Source organism: Desmodus rotundus, chromosome 6, assembly GCF_022682495.2.
Source record: "Desmodus rotundus isolate HL8 chromosome 6, HLdesRot8A.1, whole genome shotgun sequence".
Lineage (NCBI taxonomy): Eukaryota > Metazoa > Chordata > Mammalia > Chiroptera > Phyllostomidae > Desmodus > Desmodus rotundus.
Window position 1 is genome coordinate 104,732,047 of NC_071392.1, and position 16,476 is coordinate 104,748,522.

Sequence of the window (16,476 nt, forward strand, 5' to 3'; positions counted from 1 at the left end):
CGGGGTCTTTTCAGTGTGAAAGCCGTCAGCCCTCTTGAGTTGGGTGGTTTGGGTGTTTATGTGCTTATTTCAAAGTATCTAAACTTAATCTGTAACTGCTTTTCTAACAATTCATTGTGTTATTGATTCCTTTGATTATCTTACTTAAGGACTGATTATTCATACTTTTTAATTCGATAGAAATAAAGGTTTTCTTTCCTGCTAAGAAAAAAAATTTCGGAGTTTTCATTTACTTTCAAGAAAATTTTACCTTACTTGGGAGCATGTGGGCGTTTACAGACTCTGTGGGATGTGAGCTCCCGTCCTCACTAAAGGCGTGACTTCCATTCTCGTTGGACCCACTGTTCTCTCCACCTTCAACTCCATAGTAAAATATTATATTTACACTAATACCAGAAAATTCCCTAGTGTGGCAAGAACTTAGACACTCAGCTCCCTCTTAACTTTATCTCTGACACTCACTTGTTGGGTAACATTCAGTTGGCATCTTTTGCTTTCCTGGGCCTTCACGATCCCTACCTGTAGGAGGAGGAAATGGGGCCTGATGGGCCCTCAGAATCCTTGCACCTAGGTGTCTCAGCTTTCCGCTCCCTCCTGGCCTGAGTTTGGGAGAAGGCAGGCAGTAGACACGAGAGGGACAGTGCTGCTGAAGACGTCTTCGTGGTTCATTAGAAATTCAGTTCCTTCGGATCTGTGGGGGATCTAGTGAGATTGTGAAGTTGAGAGTTCGGATTGTATGGTGTAAGCGTCTGGCATTAAGGTGGTTTTTTTTTTAAATTTTTTTATTGTAATGTAAGTACCTAAGGTTAAGCTTTTGATTGCAAAGGCATTTGTTTCAAAGACATCCACCTCTAATAAACATATTTCCAGCTGGAATACACAGTCATTAGCAAAACAACGGGACGAAGGACCAGACTGCCCCCACCCATGAAGTCTCCCTTTTTAGGAAGCCCTGAATAACCTAGAGAGCTGACCCCTGGAGTGACCCTGCTTCTCCCTTCCGATGCCTTAATTCCCACTTTTATGCTTCCAGTTCTCTAGTAAAGAGTGAACTGTGAAAACCTATACACCCCACACTTGGACTTCAATAAAGCCAGAGCCCTACATCCGTAGTTCCTGCCCCTCTCTCTGCCCTTGACCTTGCTTTGTGGCCCTCCAGCCTACTGTGTATCCTCTGGGACCTGTGAGTAATAAATGTTCCAAGTTCCCAGATGGTTTTGTAGAGGTGAGTCCTGCGATCACAGTAAGAGCCACAAGGGCTGGTCCAAGCACCACGCTGGTCCTGGTGGTGGTAGGGGCCTGTCTGGGGCATTCGCCACCTGAGTGAATACAGCCCCCTGGCCGCAGACATTCCTAGCCAAGGACATCGCTATCCATAGGCCGAGGGGCTCTGTCTGTGATCCTAAATGTTGTGACCATATAGTCACTCTCTGATGACAAGGTTGGCTTTGGATGGCTTCTGTCCATCAGGTAGGAAAGTTGGAGAACAAAGCTCGGCCCAGAAGTACAATAGCTAATTTGGAAAGGGAATGGGACCCTTAGAGATGACATTTACTCTAGGAAGACTGGTTGACTGATTTTTGGATTCCGTGGCTGTAGGAAAGGCACCAAGTAGTCCAGAACTCTCTCAAATGGCCTCTCCAACATTCTAATTAGAACCCAGCAACTCTGCTGTGTTACTGACTTTACTGAATTGTAGTCTCTCAGGCCAGTCTCTTTGCTTCACACTTCCTCCTCAGACAACAAGGGGTTTGCACCGGATGATAGAAGCTCTCTAGAAGCTCTGGCATTCTTTCCTGCTCTCCAAGCAACACAACCTTGACAAACTCTATCTATAAACTTTGCCATCAGCCTGCTTCCTTCCCCACACCCTGCTCTGGGGCAACTGGGGCAACACCTTTACTCTTTGGCCTTAGTCAAAGAGTATCAGTGACCTAAAGAGGAAAGGGAGAGGGACAGGACAAAAATGTGGGAAAGGGACAAAGAGACACAGAGATTACAGGAGATGCACTGAGAAAGAAAAAGCCAGACATAGATACAGAGAGCCACAGAGAAACGAAGAGATACCAAGAGATCAAAAACAAATGAACAAACAAGCAAACAACACATTGTCAGAGACGAAAGGGGTGTGCCAGTGTGCAGATAAAATGGAAAATGAATAGGGAATGAGGACATGTCACAACTCTCGAAGTTATCAAGATGACCCCATTCACTCCTAAGGTAGCCTAGAAAGTGAGACAAGCTTTGCCCACTCCCCGCTCTGGTTGAGCAAGTGGCCCAGCCCAGCCCAAGGGGCTAAGGATCCGGAGCAATCCAATAAGAGACCTTTCCCCAGGGCTGTGGGCTCTACGTGCTAGCTAGTCACACTGATACTCTCAGGAACTTGGTGTTCCCAGGAAGAAAGGGGGAGGCTGGCTTGACTCCATATCTAAAATACAGACTAAAAAATAGGCTGGACAAAGGCAGCCACACATTTTCACATTCTGGAACCACCGGACGGACAGACCAGCTCTTCTTCAGAATGGTGTCTTCTGGACTTTTGAGGATCCTGGTGCTATTCATCCTTCTAGTGAATGTCCAAGGACTGACTCTGAGGGACTTGCTCTTGCCCAGTAAGTACTGGGGCCTCAGCCCTGCCTGGGAGAGAGGGAAGTGTTGTTGGAAGGAAGTAACGAGGAACAATTATTCCTCAGACTTGAGTTGCTTTTCACTGTCTTAGCCTTGGTGCTGAGTTGGGAAAGCAGAGAGATATCTGAAGTGTTTCTTCCTATTTTCCTCTCTGTGGAAGATCCCTTCCGTGAATGCAAAAATCCAGACCTAAGGCAACCCTTACTTTTAGCCCCTTTGAAGTAGAGGGTCTTTCTTGCGGGGAGGGGGTGAAGGGCTGGGAGAGTCATGGGATAAAGCATTTGTGGGAGGGTCTACAGGAATCCAGGAAGCCTAAGGGACCTTCTCCTTCCTTGGGACATCATCCTTATCAACTCCAAATTCTTTCAAACACAGCCCAATAAAGTAGCCCTGCACCCCAGGGGTTCCTTGACTTTGGTATAAAAGATATACTCAAAAATTCCTTTGAACTGAAGACAGTAATGTTCCATGACTTATAGTATTAATGACAATTGCTGCCATTTACAGAACATTCAGAAAGTAGGGATTTAAAGAGAGGGATCTGGAGTCATACTTGGTGGGTCCAAATTCTGGTTCCACTACTCAGTAGCCACGTAACCTTGGACAAGTTACTTAAATTCCACATGCTTCGGTTTGCTTACCTGCAAAATGGGGATATTAATAGAATTTCCCTCATAGAGCTATCATGGGGATTCAATGAGAGAACACATTTAAGTTGCTTAGAAGAGTGCTTGGCCTTTGGTAAATACTTAACAAACGTTAGTGAATATTACTGTGCATCAGTTACTGTGATTACAGCCGTGCACACTGTCTTGTTTCTTCCTCATAACTCTGTAAGACCACAATGATCTTACCAGTGAAGAAACCAAGGCTCAGAAAGAATAAGTGGTCAAACCAAGAGCTAAGAATTTAAAAACCTAACTGTCTGACGCCAGGATGGATGATATTAATCACTGTACAATAGCACCTCTTGGAAGGAACTCCCCAACACGGAGTCCCTGACCAGGCCCAAATGACCAGATTCATTTAGACCAGTGGCTTTCAATACGGTGATTTTGCCATCCAGGGGACATTTGCAAAGTCTGGAGACATTCTGGGTTACAACGGAGGAGAGCTACTGGCATCTGGCGGGTAGAGGCCAGGGATGTTGCTAAACGTTCTGTGGTGCACAGGACAGCTCTCTCTTCCCCATCAAGTAATTACCCAGCCAGAATGTCCCCAGTGTCCAGGCTGAGAAATCCTGCCTTTGAAGGGAGGGGGCTAGAGGGTAGGACTAGGGATGGGATACGAAGGTAGAGAGTAAGGGGTGGTTAGGAGGGAGGGCGGTGTAATCAGTGCTGGGAGATACGAAAGGGCACCCTGAGGACAAGGACTCCCGGAGATGAGCAAAGGCAAAGCAAATTTCCCTGGGTCCCCAGAATTGCCTTGGGTCTGGAGAAGAGTGGACACTGTGCCCTGCAAGACTCGTGGTGGTAAGACTGTTTCTTTTGCAGAGAGATGCCCAAGAATCCGAGAGAACTGTGAATTCAAAGAAAGGAATATATGTAAGAAGGACAAAAATTGCCCAGGCAAGATGAAGTGCTGCGTCTTCAGCTGCGGGAAAAAATGTTTAGACCTCACACAAGGTATGAGGCAGAGCGTCGGAACAACCAATCCTTCTCCCCACGCCCTCACTTTCTGCCCTCTTGGGCTGGCTTTGTTGCTGGTTTGCTAAGGGTTGGTCTCTGGTCCACGCTGCTGGATTTGGGAGACCTGGTAACTACACGCATCCCTGCCCCTAACAGGATGTCTGACATTAGACGGTATCTTCATTTTGTCTGCGCTTCGGTCTCTTGCTCCACCCAAAGGGTGTTAAGGGTGTGGTTGAGCCAGATTGTCTCTCGGCTACTTTCCACTCTTACTACTTTAGGTCCTACCACATACCAACACTGTCGCTGCAAGTGATAATGACACTCTCTGCTCCGGAGTGCCCGCCTCTCTGCCTAATCTGACAACTCTGACCTGGCACCAGGAAACCTCCCCTGCCCCCTACAGACTGGGGCGTTTTTCCTTTGCCCCTGCGTCTTTACTCCACGCCCATCTCCCCGGGTTCCTGAAAGACTATTGAAGATTCTTTACTCATTCGTTTAACAAATCTCTGAGTCAGTGGGATTTGACCAAGGTGGTCAGGGAGGTGGACGAAAGCTTCCCTGAGAAAGCAAAACTAGAGTTGAATTCAGAAGGGCAGGTAGTAAGTTTAGGCCAAAAGTGGGTGGAAGGGCTTTCGGTGCACAGGGAACAACATGGACTTAGTAGTGGAGTTGAGGGAGCATCAGTGTGGTACAAGGAAAAAACATTGAAGGTAGGTAGGGTCTGGTGGGCTAGTCTCATTTTGATCTTAAGAGCGATGGAAACTCACTGAGGTGGGCGGCAACATGAACAGGTTCCCACTATGCCTGCAGAGGAGGAGTGGAATGTCTGGAAGGACTTCAGGATGAACGGAAATGACAGCTTGGACGAGGGACGAGGCTGAGGAGATCAAGGAGAATGGGGTGTGTCCGACAAGTGTGTAGGAGGTGAAGTAAACAGGACTTGACAATGTAGCAGAGTGGGGAGGCAGGAGGATGGTGAGTTGTTCATCCGCCTGCAGATGAGGGGTTCTGAAGTCAGACTTCCCAAGTTCACAACTTAGCTCCGGTTTTCGCCAGCCTATTTATCTGGGGGGTGGGGGGCAAATTAATAACTTTCCCTCACGGTGCCTCGGTTTCCTCAGATAATGAAAGGACCAACGTGAGAGGTTATTTGGAGAATTCAGTAAGTTGATGCACCTGAAGTGCTACGAGCAATGCCTGGTAGACAGTAGTCACGTGACACATATTAGCTTAAATTACTTACCATCCGTGACTGGGAGCTCTTACCCAGCAGGGGCCATTCCTTTTCCTGGTCTCCTCAAGTGTCTAGCACATGGCTGGTGCTCAATGAATGATTCAGCCCGAGTCAAAGATTCTTCGTTCATTCTTTGCTTTACCCTCAACATTCTGCCAGATTCTACACTGTGCCAGACTGCCTGCTAGGAATGGGGTTCCAAGATGAAATCAGATACAATCTGTTCATTAGAAACTCACCGCCTCACGGTCAAGGCCAAAGATGGACACAAACGACAAGCGTGCGCACAAGATTCAGAAGCACCACTGAACGGTGCCGGGCCAACTCGGGCACGAGAGGGGGTGGCATGTGGAATGGAGTCAGAGACACCACACAGGAGCTGATGTCCCAGAAAGGTTTTGAAGGGAGAAAAGGAGTGTCACTAATCAACGGCAGTGGGGTGGGCAGAGGGACTGTGGAGTGAGCAATGAGGAAGAGGGGGACAGCACAGCGGGGTGCAGGTGCAGGAGTGCGGAGCTCGGAAGGGAACTGTGGTGGCGGAGGAGGCGAGAGCCTCAGGTAGGAGCCAAGAGCCTCAGGCAGGAGCCAGATCGTGAATGCAGAATGCTGAGATCAGCTCTGTTTCAGACCCACCAGGTCCTTCTCTCTGGTGGGCAGCATGAGGGATGCACTGGAAGGAACAGGGACGGAGGCAGGGAGGTCAGTTTGAGGTCGTCTCAACTGTCCAGGCACGAGACACTGAGACTTAAAGCGAGGGGCAGATGTGGTGCATGTATACAATGGAATATGACTCAGCCCTAAAAAAGAATGAAATCTCCTCGTTTGTGACAACCGGGATCAGCCTAGAGCGCACTATGCTAAATGAAATTAAGTCAGACAAAGACAAACACATAGGATTTCACTTATGTGTGGAATCTAATAAACAAAATCAAAACAAACGAAACAGAAACAGACTCCTAGATACAGAGAACCAGTTGATGGTTGCCAGATGGGAGGAGAGCTGCAGGGCTGAGTGAAAAAGGTAAAGGAATGAAGAGGTACAAACTGACAGTTACAAAATAGTCCCGGGGATGTAAAGGACAGCAGAGGGAATATAGCCAATCACATCGCAGTAACCATGTATGGTGCCAGGTGGGCACTGGGATGTTGGGGGGATTACTCTGTAAAGTATGCGACTGTCTCACCACTACGCTGTCTGCCTGAAACTATGATAAAAGAATACTGAATGTGAACTGTAACTGAAAAAAATTAAAGAAAAGTATTGTAGTAACTATGTATGGCGGGTACCAGACTTATCAGGGGGATCACGTCATAAGTTATAAGTATCTAACCACTATGCTGTCCACTTGAAACTGATGTAATATTGAACGTCAACTGTAATTGAAAAAGAAATAACATTTCCTAAAAACGAGTGACAGCGAGGTTAGCTATGAGGAAGTGAAAATCAACAGAACCAAACTATTTAGCTGAACTCATCATTTCAGATCTATGTTAGTTTGCCGGGGCTGCTGTAACAAAGTACCACAAACTGGGTGGCTTTGACAACAGAAAGGTATCGTCTTACAGTTCTGCTGGCTAGAAGTCCAAGGTCAAGTGTTGGCAGGGTTGGTTCTTTCTCAGATTGTACAGGAGAATCCGTTCCCTGCCTCTTCCCTGATTCCCGGTGGTTTGCTGGAAATCTCGTGTCTTTATCTTCACACGGCGTTCTCCCCGTGTGTGTCTGTGCCCAAATTTCTCCTTTTATGAGGCCATCAATCATGTTGGGTTAGAGATGCACCCTACTCCAGTGTGACTCATGTCATCTCAACTGATTACATCTGCCACAGCTCTGTTTCCAAATAGGGTCACACTCTGACGTACGAGGGTTAGGACTTTCCCATATGAAGGGCGAGGGGGTGGGGAGAGATGCAATTCAACCCGTAACAGGACCGAAGCTAACTGCAGAAAGAAAAGGTACTTGCCCTTCTGAAAAAACCACTCTCTCCTTCCCTGCAGCAACTTGCACTTTACTCACGACCCCCTATTCTCTTCTTGACGTGGTTTGGAAGGCAGAGTAAAGGGCTTGCAGTTTGTAATTTTCAAGGCACTTCCATATCTTTTAACCATTCAGGGCGTATTTATTGAGCAGCTAAGCTACTCTCTGCTAGGCACTGTGCTAGAAGCTGCTCATTCAGGGACAATCAAGGAGCTCACAACTTAGGGGGCCAGGAGGGTGGTCTCACTTGCCCCTCAGGACAGCTCTGTGCAACAAGCAGGGTGGGATTTTGCATTTCCACTTTATGGAGAAGGAAGTCAACAACAAGACAGGTAATGTGGGAGGTCGATGGGCAGACACTGAAGTAGGAAAACAACCTTGAAACCAGAGTCTTCTCACTCTCTGGAGAGACAATGAGGCCAGTGGCCAGAAGGGGAGATACCGATGTTCTCCAGGGATGGAGGCACCCGAAGAGTTCCACTTTGGGGGTCTCCCTGCAAAGGGAGCTGGGCCCCCGAGGTATGACAAAGTGAAAGGAGCCCACTCAGTGTCATCTGTAGGGGTTGCTGGAGGGACAGTAACAGTTATATTTTTTCAGGGTGGGCGTTCTTTAAGTTCTCACCTCTGGGGTCTCCCTGCAGACATATGCAGTTTGCCGAAAGATCCTGGGCCCTGCTTCGCTTTGTTTCATCGTTGGTGGTATGACAAGAAAAATGACACCTGTTACAGCTTTACCTACGGTGGCTGCCAGGGAAACAACAACAACTTCCAATCCGAAGACATGTGCCTGAACATGTGCTCCAAGAAGCGTGAGTCCCAAGGGCCCCATGGGAGGTCTGGGTGTTGGCTAGTCTAATCTGGGAAGGCTACATTCTTGGTGGACCAGGTGCTGACAGAACCAGCTCCAATCAGGAGGTGAGAATACATCTCACAGAGGGTGGGCAGTGGCTTTCTGCACACTGAGGTTGGGAAGGGACACGGTCATGAATCAAAGCTGGCAAGTATGAGGGGTGGAGGGCGGAGGCACATGTGGTGAAATCTCAGGGACCCAACTTCAGAGAGCTCACAGGACATCCAGCCTTGCATTGGACATGTTGACTGACCATCCAAGGCCATTACTTTCCTCATTATAACTCTTTGCTAGCAACCCACTCCCATCATCCACTCCTATCCACATCCATTTTTCCTTTAAGGGGATTCCTAGCTTCCCAAAGTAAACCCAGTTCCTTTTGGTGTCCTATGCAAGATGTACAAACATAACTTCAAGACTAGTTCTGAAGATAGGCAAGCCCAAAATGCTCAGCTGGTCCTGTCCTACATTCTCAACAGGCTCCTCATCCTGAGCAGAAGGGTACACTGGAACAACCTTCAGGCTGTGGCTCACGATTCAAGGCTCTGTCTGCGTGCCAGGTTGATGCTCCAGGACGGGTTCCACTGCTCCACTCCCAGCATTCAAAGGCCTTAGCCCTTCCCAAAATGGAGCCCCAGGACCTGCCTCCCTCTTCCTCCATCTCAGTCTCTTTTCATACATAATATCCTGTTTTTCTTAGAAATCTCTCCTTCCCTCCATCCATCCGTCTGTCCATCCCTCCCTCCCCCACTCTTTCCCTCCCTCCCTCCCTCCCTCTCTTCCTTCCTTTGATTCCAGAGAGAGGGGAAGGGAGGGAGAAAGAAGAGAAGAGAAACATTGATCTGAGAAAGAAACATCAATTGGTTGTCTCCTGCATGCACCCCCCTACCAGGACGGAACACACAGCCCAGACATGTGTCTTGACTGGGAATCGAACCCACATTTTAGTTTGTGGGACAACGCCCAACTAATTGAGCCATACCAGCCACAGCCATAATATCCTGCTTTGATCCCATTTCTATAGTCCACCTTCTAGTGCCCCCTGTTTATACCTGTGCGGTTCCCAATTTTTCCCAATAAAGTGCTCTGTTTGATCCTGTGCCTCTGAGGCTGAATGATTCACATCTGTTGGCACATTATGGTTTGTGGAGAGTAAAAGCTCACTGGGGCTCCTGGAGACACCATTCAGGGAAGTGAAGAAAATCAGAACCTTGAAAGTTGAGAATCCCAGGGATATTGTTATCCTCCTCTGCTTCTTCAAAAAAATTTCAGACCCTTTTAAGACAAGGGCCCATGGGCATTGCGTTAGTTTGGAGCCCCCAGAAATTGATCCTAGGACAAGGGCATGGGTGAGAGTATTTTATTTGGGACATAAATATAGGGAATGGGGTAAGTGATACAGGAAAGCAAGACATTGGTTATGAGTAGGTTACCACTGTGGGGAACTATAGTTTAATCCTACTGGAGACCTTCTAAGGGACCGTGCAAAATATGCCTCCGTATTTTTAAAAATCTGTCTTCAGTTATGGGGAAGCTGAGGTGTGTATCCACTGATTCCCATACCCCAGTGGGTGTCTGGGGGCATGAAATCCCTCATTTTTCCAGGCTTTTCTGCACACAATCTGAGCAAGCCCCCAGGAACCAGAAGAAACCCACAGCAGAGACGTAGAGAGTCTGAAGCTTGAGATGAAAATCTATCAACGTGCACTGACTATTATTCAGCCATAAAAAGGAGTGAAGCACAAATAGACACTACACTGTAGATGAACCTCAAAAACATTACACTAAGTAAAGGAAGCCAGACACAAAAGGCCTCACACTCTATAATTCCATTTATCTAAAACACCCAGAATAGGTAAATGCATAAAGGTAGAAAGTAGTTTAGTGGTTTCCAGGAGCTGGAGTAGGCTGAGGGATAGCAGAGTGACTGCTAATGGGCATAGGGTTTTCTTTTGTGATGACAATGTTTTGGGACTTCTGATCAAGATGGTGGCACAGGCAGACATGGCTTGCCTTTTCGCACAATCACATCAAAATTATAACTAAAATATAGAACAGCCATCGCTCAGAACCGTCAGAAATCAAGTTGAGTGGAAGTCTGACAACTATGGAATTAAAGAAACCACATCCATCCAGACTGGTAAGAGGGGCACAGATGCGGAACAGGCTAGGCCCTCACCCACGTGTGGTGGATAAAAACTCAGGAGGGATCCTTCAGGAATGAGGAGTCCCAGTCCCACATCAGGCCCCCCAGCCCAGGGTCCCAGTGACAGGAAGATAAATCCCCACAACTTCTGGCTGCAAAACCCTGTGGGGATTAAATCGGTGGAAGAAAATTCTGGAGGCCCAAGCAGTTCCTCTTAAAGAACACACACATGGACTCACCTACTCAGACTCACTCCCTCTGAGCTCCAGCACCAGGGTAGCAGCTTGAAAGGCATCAATGGTATACAGGGAGAAACTGAAGTAACTGGCATCAAGGTGGGCAGAGGCCATTTCCCCTTTTCTAAATCCTCCCCCCACAGCGCTGGCAAGCTGGTGCCATATCTGAGACTCCATCAACCTGGCTAACACTGTTTGACCAGCCTTGGAAATCCTCAGAGACTCCACCCCACCCAATTTATGGGCCCACCCAAGCTGCTTTTCCATTTAAATGGCTGGTTTTGGCTCATGCCTCACAACTTCCTAAATCCGATCAAACAAGAAACAGCTGGCCTCAGTGAGCCCTAGGCCTGGCACTAGCAGCAGCCAGCCTAGTTTCACAGCTTGGCTTTGCCTGGGACTCTCCAAAGCCCAACATAAGTAGCAGCCATCTCAGATTCCTTTATAGCTCAGGCAGGGTGGCACTGGGCAAAACACAGGTGGGGACTGAACTTGGCCTTCACCACCTGGGAAACCCCATGGCCGGCACACCCAGTGGACAGTTACAGACCACATTGGAGCACCACCACCCTGCTCCTGCACAGCTGATCCTCCACTGAGGGTGGAGATTTGTGGTAAGTGGTTATAGCCAATCCTTGCAGCTGACTGGCCTGGGTAAATCCCTCCCATTGATCTGCCAAAAGCAACCAAGGCTCAACTACAAGAGGAGGGTGTACTTAGCTCACATGAAGGGCACACCTCAAGTACCCAGCTTGGGTGATAGGGGTGGCTGTGCCACTGGACCCTACAGGACACCTACTACATTAAACCACACTACCAAGACATGGAGTCAAAGCGGCTCTACCTAAACATAGAAACAAACAGGGAGGCTGCCAAGACAAGGAGACAAAGAAACATGGCCCAAATGAAAAAATAGATCAAGACTCCAGAAAAAGAGCTAAATGAAATGGAGATAAACAATCTATCAAATGTAGAGTTCAAAACACTGGTTATAAGGATGCTCAAGGAATTTACTGAGGACCTCAACAGCATAAAAAAGATCCAGTCAGAAATAAAGGATACACTAATTGAAATAAAGAACAATTTACAGGGAAACAACAGTAGAGTGGATGAAGCTGAGAATCAAATAAATGATTTGGAACATAAGGAAACAAAAATCAACCAATAAGAACAACAAGAAGAAAAAATAATCCGAGAAAAAAAAAAGAGGATAATATCAGCAGCCTCCGTGACAAATTCAAGAGGTCCAACATTCGCATTGTAGGTGTACCAGAATGAAAAGAGAAGAGCAAGAAATTGGAAAACTATTTGAAACAATAATAAAAGAAAACTTCCCTGATTTGGTGAAGGAAATAGACATGCAAGTCCAGGAAGCACAGAGTCCCAAACAAGATGGATGCAAAGAGGTCCGCTCCAAGACACATCACAATTAAAATGCCAAAGGTTAAAGATAAAGAGACAATCTTAAAAGCAGCAGAAAAAAAGGTTACCTACAAGGGAGTTCCCATAAGACTGTCAGATGATTTCTGAAAAGAAACTTTGCAGGCTAGAAGGGATTGGCAAGAAATATTCAAAGTCAAGAAAAGCAGGGACCTACCGCCAAGTTTGCTCTACCCAGCAAAGCCATCATTTAGAATTGAAGGGCAGATAAAGAGCTTCCCAGACAAGAAAGAACTAAAGGAGCTCATCATCACCAAACCATTATGATATGAAATGTTAAAGGGAAGATCAAAACTATAAACAATAAAATGGCAAAAAAGTACAAATCTATCAACAATTGAATCTAAAAAACAACCTAAGCAAACAAGGAGAACAGAGAGAGAATGGTGGATATGGAGAGTATTTTGGTGGTTGCCAGATGGGAACAGGGCATGGGAGAATGGGTAAAGAGGAGAGGGGATTAAGAAATACAAATAGATAGTTACAAAATAGCCATGGGGATGTAAAGTACAGTATAGGAAGTGGAGGAGCCAAAGAACTTATACACAGGACCCAAGGACATGAACAATGGTGTAGGGATTGCCTGAGGGGATGGGGGTGCTGGTTGGAAGGGGGCAAAGGGGGGAAAATCAGGACAACTATAATAGAATACTCAATAAAATATAATTAAAAAAGAAAATGTTTTGGAACCAATAAAGGTGACAGTTACACAACATTGTGAAGGTACTAAAACCCACTGAACTGTTCACTTAAAAATGGTTAATTTCATATAATGTTAATTCCACCTCAATTATAAAAATGGATTAGAAAAAAATGTGCACTGGAACTGTCTCCTGCAGCTGAAGGTGACATCAGAGGTGAGCGGAAAGTATGTGTTACTGATCCTTCAAGCCTTAAACTGGAAAGTTCAATGGAACAATCTTCAGGCCCCATTCACCGATGCAGCTGGTTCTGAGGTCACAATGGACATTTATTTACCATTTCCCTTCCGCACCACCTATCCCAAGTTGTGCTCAATAATAGGAACTCTCCATTAGCTCTCACATTCTCTCCTGCTTTCAAAGCACCATGATCGTGACAGGCCACCTCTGAAGATTTGGTTCAGTCTGGAATCAACCTGTCTCCTCCCCTACAGGCTACCCATGGCAACACCTTTACTCTCTGACAATGGTTAAAGAAAAGGGGTTGCCCAAAGAGAAGAAAGAGGAAGGGGAGAGAAGGGAAATAGAAAGGCAGGGAGAAAGAGATCCAGACAGAGGGAGACCCACAGAAAAAGACGCAGACTAAAAGAAAGAGGCACAGAGAGAAGAAAAACAAACAGTGTGAGGAAAATAAGAGGACAGAGAAATAAACATGCCATGAGAAAAGTAGGATGGAAAGAAAGACAAGAACTAAAACACTCTTGGCCTCCAACCTCCCCCTGAAAAATGGAAGACTCTGGAATCGAATACCCCCACTGATAAAGGAGCCTAGAAGCCCCAGATAAGCTCTGCCACCTCTCCCTGGTTGACCAGAAAGCCACAGAGCCTCAGCTCACTTGACAATTAGGTGCTGCCTATCAAGAGTCCCTCCATCCAGTGTTGGTGCTGTGGGTGCCAGCTGGTGCCAGCTAGTCCCAGGGATGGCCTCAGGGACTTGGCGTTCCTCAGAGGAGGAAGTGTAGCTGACTTGCCCCCAGGAGTGCTAGGCTGTGCCAGGGCAGCCAAAAGCTCAGGAGAAGTTGCTTTGAGCGCTTATTCTTAGTTTTGGTGCCACCAGCCAGAATAGCCTCTCTTGAAATGGAAATCTTGGGATTTCCACCCCTACAGATACCATGCATCCTCCTGGGGGGTGTCCAGGAGACTGGGCTGGTTGAGGGGTTCTTTAACAGTGAGTACTCGGAACTCAGGCCTCCTAGTGAAGAAATGGAACCCGGCTGGGAGAAAGGAACAAAGACTTCTACTCATAAGAAATGCTTTCCCCCACCTCAGCCTGAGATACTGGGTGGGAGAGAGGGGAGATATTTGGACTCATCTTTTCAGCTCTCTTCTTCCTGGTAAGATGCCTCAGTGAATGCAGGAGCCTGAGTCTGTGGAAACTGCCCCCTCCCCCCATCATTAAGAGAGGAGATTTCACTTCCTAGAAGTGCCTGGACCTAGAACTCATGAAATAAACTGAGAGAACTGGGAAGCTTAAGGGTCTTTTCCATAAGAAAGGCTACTCCTACTAGCACCTCCTTCCCATTGCAGCCCCCAAAAGTCTTCCCATACCCACAGGGGATTCTTGCCTTTGGGATAAGGAATAGCCTCTGGAAGTCCCTTGAAATGCTGAGAAATGAAGACCCCCTTAATATATGGAGTACTCAGACAGCAGTGGAGACATACATTGCAGGTTCAAATCCTGGCTCCACTCCTTAATAGTTGTGTGCCCTTGGGCAAGTTCCCATAACTTCCCTGTGCTTCCAGTTCCTCTCTTTATAAAATGTGAATAATAATAATAAGACTTACCCATAGAGTTGTCCTGAGGATTAAGGAGAAAAATACAAGTACACAGTAAGCCCTTCATCCATATTAATTATTATTGTGCCCCAGGCAGCTTGACAATGGCTTTACAAGCTTTGTCACCTTAATTGTCAGGGCAACCCCGCAGGCAAATGGGGAAGTCGAGGTTCAGAGATGATGCCTGCCATCCTAAGGGTTGCACAGTATTCAAAAGCTCAGCCATCTGACTCCAAAAACAGAGAGCTCAATCACCAAGAGCACCCCCCACCCTGCCGTCACTCAGGTGGTGTTCAACTACAGGAAGGTCGAGTGACCTGCAGAGTCCTAGCAGAGACTGTCCTTCTCCCTGAAACTTTGTGGGTGGTGGGAGTTGGGAGAAGGCTGGATTTAGGGGTTAGATTGTAAATTGTTAAGGGGTTGGGGATGCCGGCAGTGGTATGCAAATCATGAGCCCTTTGAAGCTTACTACTTTCTGGGGACAATGAAATGAAAACAAGCTCCCCTAAATCTGCAGTGGTGCCCTGGACCTGGGGATGGTGCTCTTGCCCCTTCAAGGTCCCTTCTTCCCCTCCCTAAGGGGGGTGCCCCAAAATCAAAGTACCATGTGAAGTTAAAGAAATGGACCAATATACATGGAGCAGACATTGCCCGTGGAAGATGAAGTGTTGCCAGTTTAACTGTGCAAAGAAATGTGTAACCCCCAAAGAAGGTAACATGGAAATCTCCTGAACTATCCAATGCCCTCACCCCTACCCCCACTTTCTGCCCAACTGCACTGGCATTGCTGGACCCCTTCCCTGGTCCACTGACGGCGGGTGTCTGACCAAGAGTCTGGGCACATCTTCTACTGGACACACATCCTGAACGGGGATGGGTGTTGGGAGTCACGGGTTTTATTTCATTTCTGCTCCTATTTAAGTATGTGATGTGAGTAACAGAGTTCTTCCTTTATGGGTCTTAGTTTCCCCATCTGTGAGAAAAATGTGGGCGTTAGTCCACGTTGTCTCTTGGCTCCTCTTCTGTGGCCTTCTGAGATGCCCAATAGCCAGTGAAGTCCCATCAAATGTTAACATGGTGTCAGGTGATAGCATAGCTATAGAGATAGGTATGCGATTTTTATTTCCTGGCCTTTTTTCCCCTGGGCCTCTCTGTCTGTATAAATCCAAGATGCTACCCCTAACTAGCGTCACTCCTCCATGCCTCTGCACATGCTTGAGATGTTCTCTAGGTAGGCAGGACCCAAACTGCTCTTCTCTGCAATCTCTTTGCAGATGTATGCAGTTTGCCACAGGTAGTTGGCCCCTGTGTGGCCCTCCTTCCATGCTGTTGGTATGATAAGGACACTCGGGCATGCTCCAAATTCATCTATGGCGGTTGCCAAGGGAACAATAACAACTTCCAATCTGAGTCTGCCTGCAAGGCCTTCTCCTTAAAGAAATGTTAAGTCCTCAGGGTCCCATATCCCATGCTCATCTGGGCTAGCTACCCTGGGAGGTCTGGGTGTTAGCTGGTCTATTCCAGGAAATTGACCAGTTTGGGACTGACCAATTCAATCAGGAGGGAAGAATACACCTTCAGAGGGGTAAGTAGAGAAAAAAGAGGATGGGATGGGGAACAGGAGACAAAGTTAGCAAGTATTAGATAAACAGGGGGTGCAGAGAGAGGAAGCAAAAGTGGTGGAGTGTCCGACACTAAGTCAGAAGAAGACCCAGCAATCATCCCAGCACTGGGCACCATGCACCGGTCAGTCACTCCAGGCCTTTACTTCTCACCAAACCTCATCACCAATTCTCTTTTCCTTCTTAAGGTGATTATGGCCAGCACAACCAAATGCTTTGTTGACCAAACCAAGACAC

The 16,476-nt window shown here is 47.1% G+C and overlaps 1 protein-coding gene across 1 annotated transcript; it reads left to right on the forward strand.

The window, feature by feature from the left end:
- The first annotated feature begins 2,521 nt into the window (after nt 1-2,521).
- Nucleotides 2,522-8,962, forward strand: LOC112303759 (eppin-like). Its single transcript, XM_045194989.1, has 4 exons — nt 2,522-2,612; nt 4,122-4,253; nt 8,110-8,277; nt 8,798-8,962. The coding sequence occupies exons 1-4, from the start codon at nt 2,522-2,524 to the stop codon at nt 8,809-8,811; spliced, it is 405 nt and encodes a 134-aa protein (XP_045050924.1). The 3' UTR covers nt 8,812-8,962.
- Nucleotides 8,963-16,476: the final 7,514 nt, after the last annotated feature.